Raw genomic sequence first — 26,229 nt, forward strand, 5'->3', positions numbered from 1 at the left:
GCGCTTTCGTTGTTTATAATGATGACTACTGGGAGATTACAATAATAAAGCCCGCAATGCATTTTACTTTTATAACCAAGTGGCCAGAAACACATGCGTCCTGTTTCGTGCCATCAGATAGGCTAACTACCACCACAGTAGGCTACTAGTTTGTAGGGCACGGTTACACCTCATCAAGACAAAACTTTTAATACAACTACATTTATTTGTCTCACTATAAAGATGTTAGTATGCACATTCGCTTAGAAAAATATTCCATTTAATAAATGTGACACGGCAGGGAAAACAACAACAACATGATTTTACTAACCTAACGACTAAATAAGGTTGCCAAACTCTTTAATTGGTCTGATAATAACATTTTCTTTCTGGTAGTTAGTCATGAAACAAAACAATCAACAGCACACTGGCCAATGTTATTAAAACAAATTGTAAACTATGCTTTGGTTCAAAAGCAAATGCAATGTAAGTAAAAACAATAACAGATCAAGAGCAATAAAAAAAGGAAAGCAGCAAATTATGCAAAAAAAAAAAAAAAAAAAAAAAATTGAGTTAATTTTTAAATAATGGATAGATTTTAAAGGAACACTCCACTTTTTTTGAAAATAGGCTCATTTTCCAACTCCCCTAGAGTTAAACAGTTGAGTTTTACCGTTTTCGAATCCATAGCCGATCTCCGGGTCTAGCGTCACTTTTAGCATAGCTTAGCATGGTTCATTGAATCTGATTATACCGTTAGCATCTCGCTCAAAAATGACCAAAGAGTTTCGATATTTTTCCTATTTAAAACTTGACTCTTCTGTAGTTACATCGTGTACTAATATCGACGGAAAATGAAAAGTTGCGATTTTCTAGGCCGATATGGCTAGGAACTATACCCTCATTCCGGCGAAATAATCAAGGAACTTTGCTGCTGTACCATAGGTGCAGCAAGCACAATGATATTAAATCTTGTTAAAACTGACACATTAACATTTGCATTTCAAACCTGTTCACCATTAAACCACTTTAATCTTTTTCTAATAAAGGATGAAATCTCCACTTTTAAATGCATCAAATGTCATCTAGCCAAAGAAAACAAGAACAAATACAAAATGAGATCAGTCAACTGAGTAGGACATGCGTGCCAGTCCAAATAGGTCTAATTAATAAAAAGTAAACAAATAATAATAAGCTTATTCATTGGTGATTCTCTGGACATCTGTATTTGGCTTAGTTCAGTGGTAGGTGGAGACCAGTATTACCTCAAATGTTCATTTGCATCATCTTCGCGTCATGAATCAGTTCCCACTTAGCTCAGCTTCACTGTATTCCCGCTAGTCTACTCATTTGCTCACTGCACCGAATGTTCATTGGCTGCGCTGCCAGAGTACTGCCGCTTCATAACATCAGGTAGTTCAGGAGGACTGGAAAATGGTTCCACCTGCAGGGGCTCAAATTAGCATTAGGGGATAGCATTAGTTGGGTGTTTTTTGTTTGTTTGTTTGTTTGTTTGTTTTTAAATATATGAATACAGTAGAGCTGCACAATTAATCATTAAAAGATTGTGATCTCGATTCAAACACCCATGCAATCTTATTTCTAAATGAAAACGATTCGGCTTTGTCTATTAAACCTTTGACAGGTACGATCAAAGCATAACATTCAAATCTGACCTGGTGCTGCCACTGAGCCAGAAAGAGCAGTTGACGTATAGGTATGAAACAGTTTCAAAAACAGTTTTTTTTTTCAATCACACAGTATCATTATTTCTGTCTTACAATAATTCAAATTATCACAGAAGTACTGGGATAATCGTTTATAGTTCAATGTCTATGGTAGTGATCAAAACAGAGTAAATCACCTTTTGAAAATAACTTGAAGCTCCAAATAAAGATTCTATCAATTACATTGTTACACCAGTAGATGGAGACAAGTGACTGTTAAAAAATTTATTTGTCATTAAATCATTGAATCATTTAAGGTCACCTATTATGCTAAATCCACTTTTACAAGGTGTTTGGATATAAATGTGTGTTGACAGTGTGTGAACACAACCACCCATGATAAAAATCCACCCACTTTTTTTTTTTTTTTTTTTTAAATCCCCATTAAACCAAAGCAGTCTCATTAGACAAGCCGTTTTGATTCTCTGAGGAATGTGACAGCACATTCCTCATGCCCCGCCCACAGCCACCTGACTGGCAATCCTGTATTACCATAGTTTACGCTCTCAGTGAGCTGTACGCTGTCCGCCATTTTCTCCGCGCTCGAGCAGCTGTAGCAACAACAATGTCTGGTAAGTAATTAAGATGTTTTGTTTTTGAATGTAAGCGTGAACATAACAGTCTTCATTTACTGACATCTAAGCCGCTGAACGCAGTGGATTAGTTTTATTTTTGAAGGGAATGCGCCACAGATCTAATATACACATACGATTTCTGTAACGTTGCCTGCTATTTACGTTCACAGACATAACTGACTGTGTTTATGTGAACTGTTTGACAGTTTAAATAAAACAAAAAATGTGAAAGAGAAGTTACTCACGAGACTTGACGTCTGACAGCCAGCTGTCTGTATGCGTGTGCTTCAGATAAGTGCGCTCAGAAAACAATCCATTAGAAGTTTAAATGCTTCTGCAGTTGCATTATGTGCTATACTAATTGCATTAGAATGGATTGAACAGTCCATGGATGTCAACATTCTAGTAGGCCTATAAGTGTCTCTGTATTGGCTCTTATGAGTATTAAGTTTGAAAAAACTCATAACCATCAAGAAATATTTTATGAATTTTTGTTTATAAATTCAAGGGTATGCAGATAAGGGATTAAATAAGTATTAAATATATGTGGATACAATGTGGGCATACGGGGAAATGAGAAAGTTGCTAAATTGGCAAAAGAGGCAACAAAGAAAGAGCATGTTGACATTGAAATTAAATTATCAAAATCAGAAAGGAAGAGAAAAAGGTAATGGAAATATGGCAACATCAATGGGATCATGAAAGTAAAGTTAGGCATGATAAGAGAGGACAAATAGAAGGAAAGGACAAATTTTAATGAATAGACTCAGGATTGGACATTGTAAGTTAAATGGAACTCTTTGTATGTTAGGAAAACATCCCACAGGTCAATGCGATGAATGTCAAGAGGAGGAAACAGTTAGATGCAGTTTTACACTGCAGTCACGCCATCTGCACTTCGGAGAAACGCGGTCATGCCATCTATGCTTAAAATATATTGCGCGTCTACATGAGGTTGCGTGGTAGGCTAAAGGTGTGGCCGTTTAGTGTCGGTAAAAATAATTTTAAAATTCATAAAAAAATAAATAAACTGTTTTCTGCAAACACTGTGGTGATTATCATGTTGTTTTACTGTTTTATTCTTTACTAATTTTATGTCAAAATCATTGACTATTTACCTCGCAATACAGACATATTTTAAAAATTAAAATCAAATTGTTTTCTTCAAGCTCCACCTGATTTTCATGTCGTTTAACTGTTTCATTCTTTAATAATTATATGCCAAAGTCTTGACCAATACTGTTTACCTTGCTATACAAACATATTTTAAAAATTCATAAAAAAATAAATAAAATCAAATTGTTTTCTGCAAAATACACCTGCTTCTTGTTCTACATGTTCCCAAGTACAACTGTGGTGATTTTCATGTTGTTTTACTGTTTTATTCTTTAATAATTATATGCCAAAGTCATGACCAATACTATTTACATTGCTATACAAACATATCTTAAAAATTAATAAAAAAATAAATAAAATCGAATTGTTTTCTGCAACTCCACCTGATTCTTGTTCTACATGTTCCCAAGTACCACCTGTGGTGATTTTCATGTTGTTTTACTGTTTTATTCTTTAACAATTATCTGTCAAAGTCATTACCAATACTATTTACCTTTCTACATAGACATTTTAAAATTCATAAAAATGTCAAATCAAATTGGATCAGAAGGCCATGGAGGAGTACATCCCGCTACAACAGCGATTTATTCGACCTTACACATCCCTTGCCGCTTCTAGCTTCATCTTTGCGGAGAAGGACGAAGGCTTGAGGCTGTGCATCGACTGCTGTCATCTCAACTCCCAAACAGTCAAATATAGTTATCCTCTTCCTCTGGTCCCAGCGGCATTGGAACAGCTACAGGGAGCTCGCATCTTCTCCAAGCTGGACCTGCGGAGTGCATACAACCTCATTCGCATCCGCTGAGGTGGCGAGTGGAAGACTGCCTTCATTACTCCCTCTGGGCACTCTGAGTACCAGATTATGCCCTATGGCCTGTCCAACACTCCTTCCATCTTCCAGGGCTACACGAATGAGGTTTTCCTGGATTTCCTCCAGCGGTTTGTCATCGTTTGCATCGACAATATCCTCATATACTTCCTTTCATTGTCGAGGTGGATGCCTCTACCACTGGGGTTGGACTTTGGCAATTGTGAGCTCCTGGCCATCAAGCTGGCTTTAGAAGAGTGGACGACTTAATCCACGTCAAGCCAGGTGGGCTCTGTTCTTCACCAGATTTAATTTTACAGTCTCAAATCATCCTGGTCATAAGAACTGTAGGGCAGATGCCCTTTCACATCTCTATCAACCAGATCCTGAGCCTAGTTCTCCAGAACCCATCCTCCCTCCAACCATGATCGTCAGTCCCATTCAATGGTCCATCAATGAACAAATCGGCCAAGATACTCGCTCTGAACCTGCTCCGCCAAGGTCCTGAGGGGCTACTCTACGTACCACCAGCCTATCGTCTGCCCCACATGGACTCAGCTCACACGTCTCCAAGCTCTGGGTAGTCAACGTACCCTCTTGCTCTTACGTCATCGCTACTGGTGGCCCACCATGGCTCAGGATATCTCGCGATACATCAGGGAATGCTCAGTCTGTGCCGTTACCAACACTCCACACAAACTCCCAGAGGGGAAGCTTTCCCAGAGGAACCCCTCTGCCTATTCCACACTGTCCATGGTAACACCTGGGGATTAACTTCATGACTGACCTTCTACCATCTGATAACAATACCTGTGTGTTCGTCATCATTGATCGCTTCTCAAAAGCTTGTAAACTCATCCCTCTGAAAGGTCTACCTACTGCATTTGAAGCTGCAGAAGCCCTCTTCCAAAATGTGTTTCGCCATTTCAGCCTACCAGTTCATCTCACGGGTGTGGCAAACCTTCTTCAAGCTCCTGGGAGTTTCTGTGAACCTCTCCTCCAGTTACCCGCAAACAAACGGCCAGATTGAGCGGAAGATCCAGGAGATCGGGAGGTACCTGAGGTCCTAATGCCACCAGAACCAAGAACCCCAGAACCCCTGGGCGGAGTACACCCAGAACTCCCTCAAGCAATCCACCACCGGGCTCACCCCATTCCAGTGCATCCTTGGATACCAGCCTCCCTTATTCCCCTGGTCCAGTGAGCCCTCAGAGGTTCCAGCTGTCAACCACTCATTCCAGCAGAGCGATAGGGTGTGGGACTCAGCTTACGTGCATCTCCAACAGGCAGTGCGGAGACACAAGAGGCAGGCTGACACCCCAAGAACACGACCCCTCGCTACCAACCAGGTCAGAAGGTGTGGCTCTCGACACGGGACATCCGTCTCTGCCTGCCCTGCCGTAAGTTGAGTCCCCATTACATAGGTCCATTCATCGTACAGAGGCAGATCAACGAGGTCACCTACAGGCTCAATCTTTCACCACACTACCACATTTCACCATCATTTCATGTGTCACTCCTCAAACCTCACTCTGAACCTTTGTTGTCTCCCCTCACAGAATCTGGTGGTGATGAGGTACCTCCTCCCAAGCTCGAAGACGAGGAGGCCATCTACAGGGTCCGGGACGTCCTCAACTCGAGGCGGCGGGGCCAGAGACTAGAATACCTCATTGACAGGGAGTACTATAGCCCTGAGGAATGCTCCTGGGTTGCCCGTGATGACATTCTTGATCAAGCTCTTCTCACCCAATTTCACACTGAACACCCAGATCGCCCAGCTCCCAGCGGTCGAGGTAGGCCCCATCGCCGCACCATCCGGCCATCAGGAGCCGCCCGTGGAGGAGGGGATACTGTCACGGAGTCGCAGCCATCTCAGACCACAATCAACCCATCGTCACCAGATCAGCACGCTCCGCCAGCTCGTTCACTCTCCCCAGAATTCTGATTCACCGCACCTGCACCTCCTCATCAGCACACACCATATATACCCTCACAACCTGCACTCCTTTGTCTGGTCTCGTCTCTCAAACACAAACAGACTCCATCAAGATATTCACCTGTGTACCTACCTGCCATTGTGGATTCCCATCTTCTGTCATTCGCATCTGTAAATCATATTGGTTATGACTTTGACATATAATTATTAAAGAATTAAACAGTTAACCCCCTCGATACCACCTTGCTTTTTTTCTTATCAGTATGAAAGAGACTCAAAATACTCTGTCAATTTTGCACATACAATTAAGAGTTATACTCCATTTTAATCTGTGAAATATCTTCTTTTATTTGTGTACACTTAGAGTAAAAAACAAAATGTTGTGCTTTTTGCAAAATAAAGAAAACTAAGATGATGCGTGATCTGTCGTCTCCCTCTGAACGAAGTCCAATCTGATAGTTCTCAGAAAATGAAGTGTAACTTAGTGAATACTAATCACAAATAAATGAGACTTATGTCTAAAGAAATGTTGAAATGTCAGGTTTTTAATCGTGTAAGTCAAATCGAAAACAAATATTCTCTGTTTATGTAATCTGAATGAAAAGAGAGACATGTCAGATGTCCGTGAGTCAGTTCATTATCCACTAATTCACAGTATCCAGCGCTCATAGTGATGACAATAAATATTGAATAAATATTACTCCTCTGTATAGAAAATTGACATAAACATATGAGAATCCATCAATATTTCTCCAAATGTGCATGCTTTCAAGCCCTGATGGATGTTGATTTGTCAAAGGTAACGACTTTGTTTTTCATATTAATAACTCCTGACGCATAGGCTAATTAACAAATTACGGTCACTATAAGAGTAAAACAGGTAAAAATGTTAAGCTTGAGTCTTAGATCTTTTTAATGATGTATAGTTTGTCAACTGCACATTAACATTTAGGCTATATAACAAATATAACAGCCTATATGAAATGCCATAGAGGTAACATGAATGTTCAGACGCTTTGCATCACAGAAGTACATTATATTTTAAAGTATATTAAAATAGAAAACCATTATTTGGTTTGAGACTGGAGACTTCTTTTAAAAACATTATAATAGTAATGTGACCAATCGTTTGACTGGTACTGTAATTTAAGCTAACAAAATTTTCTTCACATGATGTGCAATAATACGTGCATGCATGAGATCACAAAAATCATGTTTTTTTTTTTTGTCAAGAGTGGACATTATATTAACGTATTCCTGTTATCAGCATGATCACAGAGGGTTTTTTCACATAGCCTACCTGACTGAAAGGGCTCATTATGCATGCGGGTCATTATGCGGGTCTTTGTCTTCTCAGGTGTGAATCACAGCATTATTCATGAAGATTCACGCCTCCATGCATACTGTGTTTCTTGACAAAAAGTGTCTTACAAAATTTAAATCAATATATTGTTTTATGTGAATGAGTAGGCAGGATTTTTACATAATTTTGAAGCAAAAACTCTAGTCTACAACCTCCAATGCCCAGAAGTCTTGGGAACACATATTTTGTATTTATTTCAGTGACTATAATATAATTCAGTGAGAAACAGTTAAACAACATGAAAATCACCACAGTGGTACTTGGGGAGATGTAGAACAAGAATCTGGTGGAGTTTGCAGAAAACAATTTGATTGCGTATTTTTATGAATTTTTAAAATATGTTTGTATAGCAAATAGTATTGATCATGACTTTAGTATATAATTATTAAAGAATAAAACAGTAAAACAACATGAAAATCACCACAGTTGTACTTGGGGAGATGTAGAACAAGAATCTGGTGGAGTCTGCAGAAAACAATTTGATTTTATATTTTTATGAAGTTTTAAAATATGTTTGTATAGCAAGATAAATCATATTGGTCATGACTTTGACATATAATTATCAAAGAATAAAACAGTAAAACAACATGAAAATCACCACAATGGTACTTGGGGAGATGTAGAACAAGAATCTGGTGGAGTTTGCAGAAAACAGTTTGATTTTATTTCTTTATGAATTTTTAAAATATGTCTGTATTGCAAGGGAAATAATCTAGTAAGTAATTAAGTAAATTTTATTGGTAACACTTTAGTATAGGGAACACATAGAAACTATTAACTACGACTTTTCCCTCAATAAACTCCTAATTTACTGCTTATTAATAGTTAGTAAGATAGTTGTTAAGTTTAGGTATTGGGTAGGATTAAGCATGTATAGAATAAGGTCATGTAGAATAAGACATTAATATGTGCTTAATAAGTACTAATAAATAGCCAATATTCTATTAATATGCATGCTAATAAGCAACTAGTTAAAAGACCCTAAAATAAAGTGTTACCATTTTATTTATAGAGCACATTTAAATTCAGCTTACACTGACCAAAGTGCTGTACAAAACAATCATAAAATACAATAAAATATAAAACGAAATAGAATAAAAAATAACAAAGAAAATAATTACTAATCCATAATTCAATAATCGGGAAAGGCTAAGGAATAAAGATAGGTCTTGAGTCTAGATTTAAAAACAGAAATAGAGGAAGCACCCTTAATGTCAGGTGGCAGCTGATTCCATAACTGTGGAGCAGCGACTTTGACATATTATGAATATTAAAGAATAAAACAGTAAAACAACATGATAATCACCACAGTGTTACTTGGGAACATGCATAACAAGAATCTGGTGGAATTTGCAGAAAACAGTTTGATATATGTATATGTATTTTTTTTTTTTTTTTAATGAATTTTAAAAATATTTCTACTGACACTAAACTCCCACACCTTTAGTCTACCACGCAACCTCATGTAGACGCGCAATATATTTTAAGCATAGATGGCATGACCGCGTTTCTCCGAAGCGCAGATGGCGTGACCGCAGTATTTTACTGTCATGCAGGAAATTTACACAAGAATGAAAAGAGCTGGTATAGAAATTGGTATAGTTAATAGACTGACTGCAGGTGGCAGTAATGCAACTTTTTGGATGCCAACTGCCGCTTAAACACCAAGGAAGAAGAAGAAGAAGAAGAAGAAGAAGAAGAATATCCACTATCCCACAATGCAATGAAAACGCCTGCGGTGTTACGTCGACGCCCGCTTCTGAAGTATTTGAACGCGTGTGGCGCAATATATGATTAATAATAATAATAATAATAATAATATACTTGATTGAATAATAGAAATGGATATTTGAATATCAACCAAGACCAACACATAATGTAGGTATATAACGTTTCTGAAACATAATGTATTTAAATATTCGTGACGGAAGGGACTTTGAATGAGTACATTACTTTTTTATGGTTAACGTACTTTTTAATTTATAGTATACAGAACACCAGCACAGTAGGCCTACATCATATAATATCATGTGTTACCAGGGTAAATGTCTAAACGCATGGTATTACCATCGCATTTGTCCAATAAGATTAGCAAAAATAAAACAAGACTTTGTGGCACAAATTAATGTATACATTGTGTAAATTATATCATGAATGATCATTTAGGAGAATATTTCAAATAATCTTAACAAAACCTGTGCTACTGTACATCGACAGATAATACAAATGCTGCTGGTATTACTATTTGAATTCCAACCAAGACCAACACTTAATGTAGGTATATAACGTTTCTGAAACAATGTATATAAATATTTGAAGAATTACATTTCTTTTTTATGGTTACTTTCTGAATAGTTCACGTTATATCATCATAACTGCTTCAGTTCAGATAAAAATGTTTTTTAACTGAACGCACGTAATCGGCTACTGCCAAGTCAGTATTTCTATTATCTGTAGATGTACAGTAGCACAGGTTTTGTTAAGATTATTTGAAATTTCTTCTAAATGATCATTCATGATATGATTTACACAATTTATACAATAATTTGTGCCACAAAGTACCGTTTTATTTTTGCTAATCTTACTAATGTTAGTATGTTGGACAAATGTGATGGTAATACCATGTGTTTAGACATTTACCCTGGTAACACATGATAATATATGATGTAAGCTTACTTGTGCTGGTGTTCTGTGTACTATAAGTTACCAGTGGTAATTATTAAAACAAGACATCAAGATATTTGTCGTCAAATAATTTGTCTCTAACAAAAATACCATGGTATTGCCATGTTTTTTTTTTTTTAATGGTAATCATTTAGTACATGGTATATATATATATATATATATATATATATATATATATATATATATATATATATATATATGAGAGAGAGAGAGAGAGTACCATCTGACACCATCAAAGTACCATTTTACTGCTGTAATATTTTTGTAAGGGTACCTAATAATATTGTCAACTTGGTCATTGATGGTTGAAATATATTTATTTTGGTATTGTTTTCTTTATTTATGCACTTTGTCATGATGACATGATATTTTAGCCATAATATTTAACACACCATCTCGTGTTCTGTTATAGGTTAGTGCATATTGATGTGCAGAATCTGGATGAGCAGTCAGCGTTCACAATTCCATAATTTGAAATATCTTCTGAAAATTTGTCAAGCCTACATTTACATTAGAAGAACTGACTATCTATTTCCTATGTCGTCATCTTATCAGACATCAGTGGTCAGCACCCCTCTCCCTTTGCCTACCCACTTCTCTCATGCCCAGCAGTCCTTTTCCCTAAAGAAACGGAGACCTCCCTTCTCTTCCTCATCATCTTCTTCCCTGTCTCCTCTGCGGCCATTATCTAATTCTTTACCGCCACGGCCACCATCTAAAGGATGCCCCCCGCTCAGTCGAGTTTTCCTCCATCACCCTACTCCGTGGACGCCTCTGTCACGCTCCCTTATTGAGTCGCCCCCTCCTTGCTCTGTGTATGACCCGTCTCGACCTCAGTCTTTTTTCAGCCAGTGCTTTACCAACCTGGGCCTGATTGGACGAGGTTCCTTTGGTGAGGTTTTCAAGGTGAGACATGCTAAAGGCCTTCTAAGGGTTTCTGTGGAATAGTATACTACCATCCTTCCTGTTCATACTATTTCTGCAGGATGGATACTTTATTTCCAGAGAGAAGTAATATCAGCCACCATCTTTTTCTGCCCGGTGTCTCTGCATTTTTGCACAAAATTGGTTTAAAAAATGTGAAGTAACTATTTATTTGTCAAAATGATAACTTTACTTGATTTATTGAAGTAAATGTGCACTACAGATGTACTCTGAAACTGATACACATGAAATAGATGCTTTTTTAGATAATGGTGATGTTTCAAGATCATCAATCTATACACTAATATGATACTGTGTAATATGATGTTGTTCAGATGACTGTTCTTTGGATGAGATGTTAAACCGAGGTTCTGACTCTTTAAACATAAAACATCCCATGGCACTTCTCGTAAAGAATAGGGGTGTAACCCCGGTGTCCTGGCCAATTTCCCTCATTGGCCCTTATCTATCATGGCCTCCTAATAATCCCCTTCCATTGATTTGGCTCTATCACTCTACTCTCCACCTATAGCTGGTGTGTGGATGCTGCACACTGGTGGTGGGTGAGGAGAGACCCCTGATCCCATTGTAAAGCACTTTGATGGTACAGTTGTATGTAAAAGTGCTATATAAATGCATTCATTCATTCATTCATTTTTGTCTGTCAGGTGGTGAGTCTGTTGGATGGTTGCCAGTACGCTGTTAAGCGTTCAGTGCAGCGGTTCCGTGGTGAGGTTGAACGAGCAAAAAGCATTACTGAGGCTTGGAATCATGAGAGACTACTGCCACACCCTTATGTGCTGGGTTTCATTGCGGCTTGGGAGGAGGCTGGCCACCTCTACATCCAGACTGAACTCTGCTGTACCAGCCTACAGCTATACGCTGAGGAATCGCCATTTCACACTGGTATACAGCAAACTACACAAGAAAAACTCTCACCAATGACTGCAACAAAAGACTGGTTTATATTAAAACATTTTGTAGTTTTTTTTTTTTTTTTTGCATTGCAAATATACGTTACTGAAGCAAAGTGTGTGTGTTTTGTGTTTTGCCAGGTGAAACAAGTGCCTGGACATACCTGTGTGACATGCTCTCAGCGCTCGACCACTTGCACGCTCATGGGTTTGCCCATCTGGACATCAAACCAGCAAATATTTTCATTACAAAGTCTGGACGGCTCAAACTTGGAGATTTTGGCTTGTTGATCAAGCTACCTAGAGATGTCAAAAAACAAGTGATAGAGGAAAAGAGAGAAATAAAGAGAGAGGATGATTTACAGGAAGGAGACCCCAGATATATGGCCCCTGAGCTATTGAGAGGGGAGTATGGGACTGCTGCAGACATCTTTAGGTTAGTGAATGTTATACTTGCTTATATTTAAATTAGGGCTGTCAAGTGATTTAAAATTTACATGTTAAAATTACATGATGTGGCGATTAATTAATCTAATTAATCGCAAATTAATCACACATAAACTTTGGCAGAGAAATTACTCCCAAAAGATAATATAAAGTCAGTATTATTTTTTTATTATTATTACTATGGAAGTATGACATTTTTTATCTTTTTAAATGAAATTATACTTTAAATAAGAAACTAAAAATGGTAGTAGGTAGTGGTAAATATCTTCAATTCGTTCAAACGGCTGATTCATTCAGGAGTGAAGTAAATGGTTTCCTTTATGAACAGTCCATTAAATCATTAGGCTTTTTAGTCTTGAAGCGGTGCTGCTCAGACCGATCAGTGTATGACATCAAAGTACCGCGAGAGCGATTAGAGAGCAGACCGTTCCGTATGTATTTGAATCACTCTTGCTGTACTTTGAAATGAAATGCCACTGTGTGTTGCTCGGAGATGAACAGTTCTGCTTTTTCTTTATATTTTCATTGGCAAAATTGAGCAAAACAGACAATATTGTGTCTAAAATAACACTATTAACTTCTTATTTATTGAACTGTTGTATAAAATCAGTATCACATTTGCACTTGTGCTATTCTGGACAGAAAAACAGCACTCGTGTGACATTACTCTCGCCTCGTGTGATATAGCTTAACTGTATATGATATGATGTAAATAAGACTCAAACGGGGGCATTTTTTGCCCCCATATGTTGAATTTTGGGAACATTCTAACAACATTCTATAGTTGCTCCATCACACAGTGAGTTAACTTGCCCTGCAACATATTCGTCATCAATCAACTGTATGAAATGTAAATAATTTTAACATGTTATTTTTCACCGTAATTAATTTTCTAATTAACACATTAAATTGACAGCCCTAATTTAAATGTCTATAGTAAGAACCAAATCATTTATTTGTATAAAGAGATGTCTTTCTTCTCTTTTAGTTTGGGTGTTTCCATCCTGGAGTTGGCCTGTAACATTGAGGTTCCTAAAGGAGGAGATGACTGGCAGCAGCTCCGAAAGGGTCACTTACCAGCAGAATTCACTAATGGTACTGTACATTATTATCTCTTGTGGCTAACTGAAATGCTTAAAATATTCTTGATATGTTTAGAGACACTTTAAGGACCTTGTGGTTTCGCACAATGTCCTTAAAGTATGGAAGCCTGTTTTCGCCACAGTTGAGTAAAAAATATGATTCTTTAAGTCATAATAATGAGAAACTTTCTTGTAAATATGACTTAGTACTTAGTTTCTCATAATAACAAGAAACTTTCTGTTAAAAATAAGTTAATTTCTCATAATAATTACTTATTTTTTTTATTTAGTTTTCTGATGCGCTGTCTGACAGCCAGCTTTCTGTTTGCGTGCTTTGGGTGTGTGCACTCAGAAAACCATATATCAAAAGTTTAGATTGATATGGTTTTAAAACGCATGCAGATAATAAACTTTCATGATGATGAAGAACTGAAATGTCACGTGAGCGTGATAAAGATGATAATCAAAACCAAACATGTTTTAGAGTATCCAAGGCATGAGCTGTATAGTCTCTGCCCTCTTCTGGAAAGCAGGGTGGGGAGCAGCAGCTCATTTGCATTTAAAGATATATGCACGAAAACTGCATGTTTTCCCTTCCACTCAAAAATAGGCATTTACAACATGGTATAATAAATGATCTGTGGGTTTTTTTGAGCTGAAAGTTCACAGACACATTCTGGGGACTCCTGAGACTTATGTTACATCTTGTAAAATGGTGCATAATAGGTCCCCTTTAAAAAGTACATAATTCAGCATACTGAATTATAAGTAGAAGGCTATTATTTCAGGATCTGTTTTTTTTTTTTTAATGTTTATGTAATTACAGGTTGCTTAAGGCTGCCACTTACAGACTATATCTATTTAATTTACAGTGTTAATTTACAAGTTTCCAAGCACATTTTACCAATTCCAAACCACATAAATCTTAAAGACCCCCTGTAGTCAATTATTTTATCCATTAAAATTCATCTTTGATCACCAAAATGACATATTTAAACATTTTTTCCTGTGAATGTTTTTTTTTCATGCCTAAAAATAGCTTGAGTGTAACTGTACACCCTTGCCTCATTTAATATACACGGATCAATGAATATGCAAATTAGCCCCGCCTCCACTCGCTCGCGCCAGCTCAGACAGTCTACTGTTGCTGTAGTGATGAGCAATTTGTTGTGTTATGGATATTTAAGAAAAAAACAGTTTATATTCAGTTTAACTGAACTGCTTACATATTTTTTTTTGACGCTTAAATTGTGTTCTAAATTATGAATTGGTAAAACGCCTTTGCAAAACGGTCTGAATCCACTCGCATTCGTTTGGACTGCTCTCTCACTGAATCACCTGAAACGATTTCTCAGTAAAACACACAGTATCGAGAGAACAAGCAGCGCTGTTTTTCAGCAGTTTTCCTCTGTGAACATGCGCTAAATGGATGTCTGACAATTTCGTTGCTTTTTGGAGTTTTCAGATTTAAAAACATTTAAGACGTCTATAAATAGAGCTACACCCATTCTGCGGTACCGTTGCTTTCACTGATGGTCTGAAAGGTGCGTAATAGTTAGGCTATATGTATGCTTATTTAACTTTTTAGTGTTAAATAAAAAACCCTTTGTGCATACCATCAGATGAAATCCTGCAGGCGACCTGTACTTTGTCTGTCCATGCAATAAATGCACATCCTTGAATGACCGTGGATTTCTAACATATTTACTTGAACTTCTCAGGTAATATCTATGGTTTGACCCATTCCAGAGGCAGCCGAAATCAGAATTTAAAATGGACTGAATAAAGCTCTCGATGCCACACTGACTGACATATGCACATGAATCACGGTCACACGTGCACACTCAGAGCAATATTGTTTTAGCTATGTTTTACAATATTAAAATATTTCGAAGGACAAAAAGATTTCATGAAAAGATCTTCATTTCACTTCACTTGAGGGTGAGTAATTAATGACAGAATTTTCACTGTTGGGTGAACAATCCCTTTAAGCTACTAAACAGCGGTGAGTGGGCCCTGTGCATTGACGTAAAAGTATTAGTTGTGCAAATGTATTTGCCCATGTGACATCACAGATCCCACAATATCCAAACAAACCATTTTGGAGCTTGATTAAATAAACCTTTTCTTTCTGAGGAGAATGTTTTAAGATATGAAACTTACAGGATGTTTTAATGGTACAAAGACATCTTAAAGGGTTAGTTCACCCAAAAAGGAAAATTATGTCATTTATTACTCACCCTCATCAGGACTCAATACTAAGGATTTTTTCTACTGGCCCACTTGGGCCAGTGGTTCAAATTTTTACTTGCCCTGCCAAAATTTTCACTGGCCCCACAATAATAATAAAAAAATAAAGTAAAAGAAAAGAAAATATTAAATATATATATTAAATAAGCTTAGTTATTGTTTTTGTTGTTTTTGATACATGTAACCTTAATAAATAAGGTTATGACACCAAAAGCTACTAGATTAACTCACTTAAATTTTAAATATTGTTTAGCACAAATAAATACAACAGAATAAACATAAATGAAATAAATGGTGCTTTTCAGGTTTTTATGTAGGCTTAAACAGGAGATTTTCAGGTACAGAAATTGTAATCTAATGTATAACTATATAACTAGATTAAACTTTATTAAAGTTAGTCAAGAGCAGTTACAGATGCATAAATAATGTTTTGAAATGTTGAAAATATAAAACGTTAAATACTGTTATTTGAAATTATTTATAAAATGAAAATATACTTTAAATGTAAATTAAACCCGCCAGGAGGTGGCAGCAAGTCCCTGTTAATGAGCGAGTCATTGAGATTCAACCAATTCATTCAAATGGCTGATTCATTTAGGAAGTGTTGCTCAGAGACGCAAAACAATTCTGTGGACTTTGTTTGGAGCTATTTTTGTTGGTGAAATAGAGCGAAACAAGCGATTTGGTGTCTAAAATATAGGTCGCTTAATATTAGAGATCGACCGATATGGGTTTTTAACCGATGCCGATGTTTAGAGGTCAGGGTAAGGATATGTGCTGCCGATTTTTAGGGCCGATATCTTGAAGTTTTCCCCTTCATTTGCATGCTAAAATGTCACACTAATAATAAGTGGATGCACAACATTTCTAAACTTAACATCATTTATTGAACACTGACTTGATTTACATAAAAGTTTTAGAGCATTTATCAAGCTGAATTTTTCAAGTTTGTTGGAACATAAATGTAAACTTAAATATACATTTAAATAAAATAAATACAACTTTATAAATAAAAATCAATTAAAAACTTTGTCATGTTGCACAGCCTTGTATGCAAGGACAGTGCTAAACTCTTAGTGATTTCTGACATTCTTGACGGTTAACGTTAGACAGGTTTAATGAGGAACTGTGCGACATATATATATATATATATATATATATATATATATATATATATATATATATATATATATGTCATTGGTCGGAACACATCACTTTATTAGGCTGATGTCCATTTTTATTCGCATTACACAGTTGATGGAAACACACGCAGATGCGCATATTCTTGAGCTGAATTTTCATTAATGCAAGTTGCATGGAAACCCGGCTATTGTCTGCATCAAACCATGCTTCCGAACAAATGTCATACACTTCTGCACAGTGGCGTAGCGCAAATCCGCGGGGCCCCCCCGCGAGCCGAAAGTCCGAGACCCCCCGAAGGAAGGTTCAACCAAGAAGAAGAGCCAATGGATATCACACAAGAAGCAACGTGCAAACTTTGCGGAAAAGTTATGCCGGTAAAAGCTTAACCTCGGTCAGTATTCAAAGTGAAAGTAAAAGTGACGGAGCTGTCTTACGCTGCATTAACGGAGCATTTTCTCTCAGAGACAAATTTCAACATAATACATAATATGCTGATAACGGTATATAACTGTCTTAATTTATTCCATAATTTCCTTTGTGGCCCGTACATATAGTGAAAAAAAAAAATGAGAAGAATAGTATTTTGTGTTAAACAGCTTGTTTTTTTTTGTTTTTTTTGTTTTTTTTTAAGTTGGTGAAGTAGCCTAAAGCTGCTCTTAATTTTCATTTATGACTGCAGTGTTAGGAAATATTATAGACTGTTAATAATTTAAATTATAGGTCTAATTCATTGTATAATAGCTAAAAAATGTTTAAAACATTTTCAAAGAGGAGCTGATAGCCTAATCTTTTATTATCCTTACAGCACGTCAGTTATGCGATGATGCGCTGTGAAATTATTGCGGGGCAAATTTATTATAATATTAATTTAATAATAAAAGTAGCTTACCTAATAATAATAATAATAGACTAGAAGAATGTAACAGGCTTACATTAATTGGAAATGTCAAATCCTCTTAATATTGCCAATATTTGTCGGAGTAACGTAGCCCTCAATCACGCTGCAGTGTTTGTGAGAGCTGCCGCCTTCTCCACCCCAAGCCCAGAGTAAAATTCTCTGACTCCGATACAGGAAAAATAAAACAGAACTTATAACATTGGGGCTAATATGTTAGCAAGCAAGCTGCTGGTAGTTTTGGACTACAGTCCTTAAAGTTAACTACAAGTAAGCGAACCTTCAACCAGCTGTAGCATTATGCCAGTTCCCGAAGGTTCTATGCTATCCGTTGTTTCTTTCACTAAGTGAAGCAACACTTCATAGTTTACTAGTAATATATAGTAAATATATGGCCATAGGACTTTGAAATATCAGAATTTAAGCCTTAGGCTATCTTTATCTCCCAGGACTGTTGTTGAATCTTCCAAAAGTTTCAATTCACATGCGGCAGCAGCACATTCCACCGCACCAATAACACAGGATTGCCCGCGGACGTGCCTGGCTTTAAATCGGCGCTACTAAACACGGATATCAGCCGATGGCGATATATTAAAAAAAGACAAATATCGGCCCGATATATCGGCCGACCGATATATCGGTCGACCTCTACTTAATATAAACTACTTGTTTATTAAACTGTATGTTGTATAAAATCATTATCACATTTGTAATCATGCTTGTATATGGATAAAAATGGCACTCTTTGTGTAATATTGGTGAACTACATTCAATTATATAAATATAAAAGACATACAGGGGCATTTTTGCCCCTTATCTTGAATTCTGAGGGCATTCTAAATGCATTTTAATAGACTAAATCACGCAGTAAAATCGTGCACTAATCACGCACTCAAAATATGCACGTGCACTAGTCTAACCTACTAGACTACGTCACGTAGTGTATGCATGCACTCAATGGGTGTGTTTTTGTTTGGTTTTTGTAAAGTGTGGGACATACTCTACAATGTCAGATCGTTAAAACAACAATTACGATATCATAGACGAAATATAACGCACACCCTACAGCAGTGGCCCGATTGGCCAAGTGACAGTTCTGTCAACTGTCCCGAGCGTCGTTTACACTGGCCCCGGGCCATCGGGCAGTCCTTATTGTCGAGCCCTGCTCATGTCGTTCCACACTTGTAAGACCTTCGTTCATCTTTGGAACACAAGATATTTTTGATAAAATCCTATGGCTCAGTGAGGCCTGCATTGCCAGCAAGATCATTTCCTTTTTCAATGCCCAGAAAGATACTAAAAACAACAGTTCATGTGACTACAGTGGTTCAACCTTGATATTATAAAGCAACGAGAATACTTTTTATGCTCCAAAAAAACCCCAAAATAACGACTTTATTAAACAATATCTAGTGATGGGCGATTTCAAAACACTGCTTTATGAAGCTTCAAATTTTTATGAATCTTTTGTTTCGAGTCAGTGGTTCAGAGCGCCAACATCACGATTTCAGTAAACGAGGCTTCGTTATGTCATAAGAGTTTTGAAATTCCAATAGTTCACATGACTTTGGCATTTGATACGTGCAGGGCCGGATTATCTATAGACGGGATTGGGCGAGTGCCCTGGGGCACCAGCCAATAGGGGGGCACCAAGTGATTAAGATAATGACTAGACCTTAAAAAAAAACTCAAGACTGTTCTTTACCCTGCCCGTTGCCAACTGCGAGGGCGAGAGATCCTTCTCGCAACTTAAAAGAGTGAAGAATGAACTCAGGACAACCATGAGACAGAAGCGGCTGTCTGCACTCTCCCTGCTGGATATTAAATCCAAACTAGTCAAGGGACTTTGAGGGTTGATGCTGCTTTTACTTGCTATCGGAAATTTCATAATTCCCACTTAAGAAGTCGTGATTACACGATTGTTGCATTCAAGTGCTTTGTTGTCGGAATGAACAGGTTTGGGGGCGCTGTGTTACCTCATACACTTGACCGGAAGAAGTGGCGCCGGCGACTGCGGCATAATAAAAGTTCCACTGCCTGCGAGGCATATCGTGTTCGTCTCTCATTAGCAATTGCACCAGCGGCCTCGTTCAGCTCCGACATCACTCGGCCCTGCTCTGCTTCATACTACAGTAACGTTAATAATCTCATCCATGAACATAATTTCTGCTTAAGTCCCATCCCGATTCTTTTCCACTGGCTGTGAGGTGAAGACGACATACCCTAAGATTCCGCGGTCAAACTCTGCGTCATCAAGCTACGCCTTTGTTTTGAAATAGGTGACCTCTAGCGGTGAAAAAACAACATATTGTAGCTTTAATGCAGCTCATTGGTAAATATATTTTTTTGAATTTAGAAATATGTAAAAAATTAAACTTTAAAAGTTTGATATTTAAGTAAAAACTAAGTCTATGTAAAGTGTAAATATGAAAATAAAACCACCAGTAGGTGGCGGTAAATCTTAATGTGTGAGTCTTTCATTCAGTCTTCAAAACGCATTCATTCAGGAATCACAGTTGCTTGGAGATGCACAACAGTTCTGATGTGGCTTTGTTTGTAACTATTTTTACGAAATAGAGCAAAAACAGAGCGTATTGTGGCTAAAATGTTAAGTCATTTAATATCAACTTGTTTATTGGACTTCAATAAGATCAGTAAGTATCACATTTGCTGAGGCTCCGCCTTCTTTCACATGGAACTCTTCTCTGACAGATTTCATCTGTTGAGTTCGTTGAGGAAAGATCTCCGCTGGTGAAAACATGAACACACTAGATAGCCGCTTTATAGTACAAAATGAAGTTGTGCTTCTGTGAAATTGTGAAATGAGGCACTGAAACTGTTTTTCATGTTTGATACCAGGGATCTACAGTAACATTTTTCTTTAGGAGCACTTGTGTGTTAAACAATACATTCAATTACAACAATAAGACCCAATCAGAGTGTTACCAATAAAAAAAATCATCAAAAAATCCATCTTTGCACTGCAGAAGTGGCACAGAAGCTTCATCTGAAGTGGTATTATTTAGACACATTTACATAGACTGCTTAATGCTGCTCATTGGTAAATAATGTTGTACGAATGTTTTTAAATATAATTTTTTTAATTTAGAAATACGTAAAAAAAAAAAATAAAAAAAAATGAATCTTTAAAAGTTTAATATTTTAAGTAAAAACAGTCTATGTAAAGTGTAAATATGAAAAAAATGTAAATATGAAAATAAAACCGCCAGTAGGTGGTGGTAAATCTTAATGTGCGAGTCATTCATTCAGTCGTTCAAAACGCAGATTCATTCAGGAATCACCGTTGCTTGGAGATGCACAACAGCTCTGGTGTGACTTTGTTTGAAACTATTTTCACAAAATAGAGCAAAAACAGTATTGTGGCTAAAATTTTGTCACTTAATATCAGCTTGTTTATTGGACTTCAATCAGATCAGTAAGTATCACATTTGCAATCATGCCAATACTCGGAGAAACAGGAGTATACTTGTGTGATAGTACTTAACTTACACATATTAGGCTTGCTGAGATCGACTGTGTTACCGGTGTTCAGGCACAACACCGGTTATATCACTTGCCCACCGTGACCGCGGCACCGGCCCCACCGTCGTTTCATCATTTAGCTTAGTTAGAAAATAGACACTACAGTTAAAAACTGAATGCGTCTGCTCAATTCAGTGAGCCGAACGAGAGTCGCAGCACAGATAAGCAGCAGGAGTCAGATTTCACCTCACTTCGCCCATTTCGCCTCACTTTTCTGAATGACAAGACGAGGGATGAAGATTTGGTTGAAAAGCGAAATGTAAAAGCGCATATTTAAGCGAGTTTGTCATTGTACTGTTTTGTTGTTGTGTTTTTCATTAAAGGAACACTCCACTTTTTTTTGAAAATAAGCTCATTTTCCAACTACCCTAGAGTTAAACAGTTGAGTTTTACCATTTTCGAATCCATTCAGCCGATCTCCGGGTCTGGCGGTAGCACTTTTAGCATAGCTTAGCATAGATCATTGAATCTGATTAGACCGTTAGCATCTCGCTCAAAAATGACCAATGAGTTTCGATATTTCTCCTATTTAAAACTTGACTCTTCTGTAGTTACATCGTGTAATAAGACCGACAGAAAATGAAAAGTTGCGATTTTCTAGGCCGATATGGCTAGGATACTCTCATTCCAGCGTGATAATCAAGGAACTTTGCTGTCGTACCATGGGTGCAGCAGGCGCAATGATATCACGCAGCGCCTCTCACAAATGTCTCCATGGTTGCAAGGCACGCTCCCTGTGCAAGCAGGGGGTCACAGGTGCTGCGTAATATAATTGCACCTGCTGCACTCATGGTACGGCAGCAAAGTTCCTTGATTATTACGCCGGAATGAGAGTATAGTTCCTAGCCATATCAGCCTAGGAAACCGCAACTTTTAATTTTCCGTCGGTCGTAGTACACGATGTAACTACAGAAGAGTCAAGTTTTAAATAGGAAAAATATCGAAACTCTTTGGTCATTTTTGAGCGAGATGCTAGGGGTCTCATCAGATTCAGTGAACTATGCTAAAAGTGGTACCGCCAGACCCGGAGATCGGCTGAATGGATTCGAAAACGGTAAAACTCAACTGTTTAACTCTAGGGGAGTTGGAAAATGAGCTTATTTTCAAAAAAAGTGGAGTGTTCCTTTAAGAATAATAATGAACCCACCCACCATTCAAGCAATTACCGCCTCCGAATTGCCTCTACTTCAAAAGTAAAAGTAATATGCGCACGGGCATTCATAACGGTGCATGTTGTTTTTTTTTTAAATCAATTTTTGGAGGCATTTTGCCCCAAACCCCCATTAATTTCCGATCTTGATTATGATAATCCAAATGAAGTATTACAATTAATTTGGCTGAAAAGAAACAGCAGCATGAGACGGTTTGGTAAGTGCACGTGGCTGCATCACACCGGTTGCAACTTGTACACAGTCTTTGAAGTGTAGTCCGGAGCGCACTTGCTCTGCTGATTGAATCAAAGTCTTTGATTTAAGGCATGAAAAGCAGCCGATTGCAGTATGAAACATAACTGTTGTTCATTTTAGATGCATTTTGGGAGTTGTACTTTTTATTCTGATTGTAGATCTATTCATGAGAACCGATCGGGTCACTCGCACCAGTGCGCCTAAATATTTTTTCACAGTCGCATGCGGTTATTTTCAGGAGCAATTGCGAGTGAAATGGGCGCACTGTAGAGCCCTGGATACTGTAAAGCTGCTTGCTTTTAAGCAGTCTATTGAATAAAGTGCTATATAAATGAACGTGACGTGACTGGAGTGCTAATTTGCAGAGCTCGTGCTAACATACCAGTGTTATGATCAGACGCTTTTCTTATGCTTTCTATAAAAAATGCTTGCTGTTTTCTCATTTTTGTTGTTTATTTTGTTACTGAGAAGAAAGTGCACAGCACATATTTACATATCCATCTAATCTAGGGTGGGCGGCGTCAGATGTTTGATTACAGTATATCGCAGCGCATGTATTTCGAACTTCATTTTACCCCTAAACGAAGGACGAAAAAGAACTTTGTTTGAAGTATATCGTGGCCTTAAAGCTAAAGTAATATGCGCACGGACATTCATAACGGTGTGTTTTTTCAATTAATTTTCGGAGGCATTTTTGCCCCAAGCCCCTGTTAATTTCCGACCTTGCTTATGATAATCCAAATGTAGTATTTCCAGTTAATTTGGCTGAAACATCAGCAGCATGAGACGTTAAGTCATACCTGTTTCACCTTGTAAACAATCTTTGAAGTGTAGTCCGTTGCGCACGTCTTTTGCACTTGCTCTGCAGTTCTGATTAAAGCAAAGTCTTTGAATGAAGGCATGAAGTACGATTGCAGTATGAAACATTACTGTTGTTCAGTGTAGATGCATTTTGGGAGTTGTACTTTTTTTTTCCAATTGTATTAATGATCTGTGCACGAGAATCGATCGGGTCACTCGCATCGGTGCACCTAAATATTTTTTCACAGTCGCACGCAGTTATTTTTAGTCGCAAATGCGACCGAAATGGTCGCAGTGTAGAGCCCTGATGTATATATATTTTAGTCAGAATTATTGCACTCAGATTCTAATGTCCATGATTACAGTTTTTTACGATTTTTTTCAGAGATATTGTTAGAGTATAGCACATGACTATATTGATGAAAAAAAAAAACCACACACACACATGACCAGTACTGCACATTGATGAAAATATTTATTTCTCACCACATTGTAAAACTATTCAGTACATCCATGCCTCCATGTACATCCATGCCTATACAATATAGTACATGAACAAAAACATTTGTGGAGACAAAACAAAGCATGATTTTAAATGAAGAAAAAAAAAAAAGAAAAAACACCTAAGCATCATCTCTTGGCCTAGCTGGATCTGGCCATAGCACTACATCCACATCACAAGTGATGTCCTCTCACGCAAGACAGCGAGAGAAAAATCTTCTTGAATGGCGAATCCATCCTTGCACAGACCCTGCATCAATTAGGTCAGGCCTTCTCCATGGCTTGAATGAGGCATATCCTGACATAGAGCTGGAGATTATAAACCTTCCATGCCAAAAAAAAAAAAAAAAAACCCTCCTCAATGGGTTTAAGGAAGGGACAGTATGGTGGGAGGTATTGGAGTGAAAATTGTGGAAGCTAATGAAACCAGTTTTGGACCAAAGCAGATAGGTGGAAATATACATTGTCCCATATGACAATGTGTCTCATCTGCTCTGCATCCATTTGGTCTTCTGCTGTGACGATTTTGTGTAGTCTTTCTAAAATGTGAATATGTGGGCCGTGTTGTAAGGGCCTAAGTTGGCATGCTGGTGGAGGACCCCATTGTGCGTGATTGCAACATACATTGTGATGTTACCACCACATTCAAAATGATGTTTCTCCCTCTCCCTCTTACTGCAAAATTGCCTTCCATTTTGTTGAAGACACACAAACTCACCTTTTTATAGTACTTGCACCTGATTGTTGAGTTTACAGTTAAGCACCTAAGTGTCTGCACACCTGATGGCCATGTTTGATCAATTGGTTTTAGGTGTGGTATTTTAGAAAGCAGTGTCTTGAAATGGCAAAGAAGTGTTAGATTTTTGTGTCTAATGTAGAGAAGTGTGTTTAGTGTTCTGCAAAATAATGTGTGTAGTGTTTTGCAAAAAGTGTGAGGCTGAGAATGTGCCTATAGTTGTGCAGATCTGGGCTAAGGTTTTGCTCCTTGAGTGTAGAGTTTCAATTTTATTTTCAAATTTAGTGTGTAAGCAATCGTAAAAAACTATAACATTAAGGACACAGACAGCAGCAGGTATATTAGGCTGCTGTCACTGTAAGACCTAGTACACAGATCCAGTATATTGACACACATGCCATTTTTTTTCCTTATTGTTTACGTTCACTTAATACAAGTGAATGTGTTTATGTAATTAGTTTTTTTTCCCAAATAGTTGCCCTAAATGCTAGCATTTGTGTATGTGTTTCAGTGCTATCAGAAGACATGCAGTATATGCTACAGCTTATGCTAACCCCAGATCCCTGCAAAAGAGCCACAGCACAGCATCTGCTCTCTTTGGCCACTGTGTGCAAACGCAAGTGGAGACGGCAGGTTTACCTCTGCATCACTGAGAGTTTCCTGTCCTTATTCCACTGGTGTCAGGTAAGCATTACTTAATTTCTCTGTGTATATCCTGTTTACAGAAAAGGTGAAGTTAAAAAGCACCCTGCTCATTCATGTGCTTAAGGATTTATCTGGGATATTTACTCATTTACTCTATATTAAGCTCTGTGACCACCAAAAATAATTTCAACTTGTCCCCAAGTTAAAAAACAAAACAAAAAACAAACAAACAAACAAGGGAATTAGTATAGTGTACCAAAATGTACTGTAGAGTGCAGTTTTTTCTAAAGAACTTACATGAATTATTAATTGAAATGTTTATTATTTGAACAGTAAATCGTTCTTTGCTGGGCAGATGATCCTCTGGTTACAGTGGATATAAAAAGTCTACACATCCCTGTTAAAACAGCTGGGTTTTGTGATGTATAAAAGGATACCAAGATAAATCATATCAGAACTAGTGTTGCACGATATACCGGTACTAGAAAGGCATCATGATTCCCTGCTTTTAAAATTTATAATTTTACTAGTACCAGTAAATTGACTGTGTTCGAATGAGAGCTGTATTTCCTGAGTCAATGTGCAACGTGTGTGCAGCGCTCTGCTTTCACTCCCTGCTGGCACACCGGCCTTGCCAAACTTTTTATATCTGCACAGCGCAGGACTGCTCACAGTCAGAGATATTATTGCAGTTTTTTTTTTCGTGTTTTTAAATTGTGATTATATACAGAAAGCGATCAAAGAACGCTTTCT

At 37.5% G+C, this 26,229-nt stretch overlaps 1 protein-coding gene across 3 annotated transcripts in view; it reads left to right on the plus strand.

Annotated features, from left to right (window-relative positions):
* The first annotated feature begins 9,176 nt into the window (after positions 1–9,176).
* pkmyt1 (protein kinase, membrane associated tyrosine/threonine 1) overlaps positions 9,177–26,229 on the plus strand; it is a 69,666-nt gene continuing 52,613 nt past the window's right edge. Inside the window, exons 1-6 of one of the 3 annotated variants that reach the window (XM_051915177.1) lie at positions 9,180–9,382; positions 10,602–11,095; positions 11,782–12,019; positions 12,169–12,463; positions 13,463–13,569; positions 25,343–25,515. In XM_051915177.1, the coding sequence (XP_051771137.1) occupies positions 10,616–11,095; positions 11,782–12,019; positions 12,169–12,463; positions 13,463–13,569; positions 25,343–25,515 (1,293 nt within the window). In that variant the 5' untranslated portion in view covers positions 9,180–9,382; positions 10,602–10,615. Of the gene's footprint in view, positions 9,383–10,601; positions 11,096–11,781; positions 12,020–12,168; positions 12,464–13,462; positions 13,570–25,342; positions 25,516–26,229 lie in introns of all 3 variants that reach the window. The other 2 variants (XM_051915176.1, XM_051915179.1) reach the window with 2 other exon arrangements.

This window comes from Ctenopharyngodon idella, chromosome 12 (genome assembly GCF_019924925.1).
Source record: "Ctenopharyngodon idella isolate HZGC_01 chromosome 12, HZGC01, whole genome shotgun sequence".
NCBI lineage: Eukaryota > Metazoa > Chordata > Actinopteri > Cypriniformes > Xenocyprididae > Ctenopharyngodon > Ctenopharyngodon idella.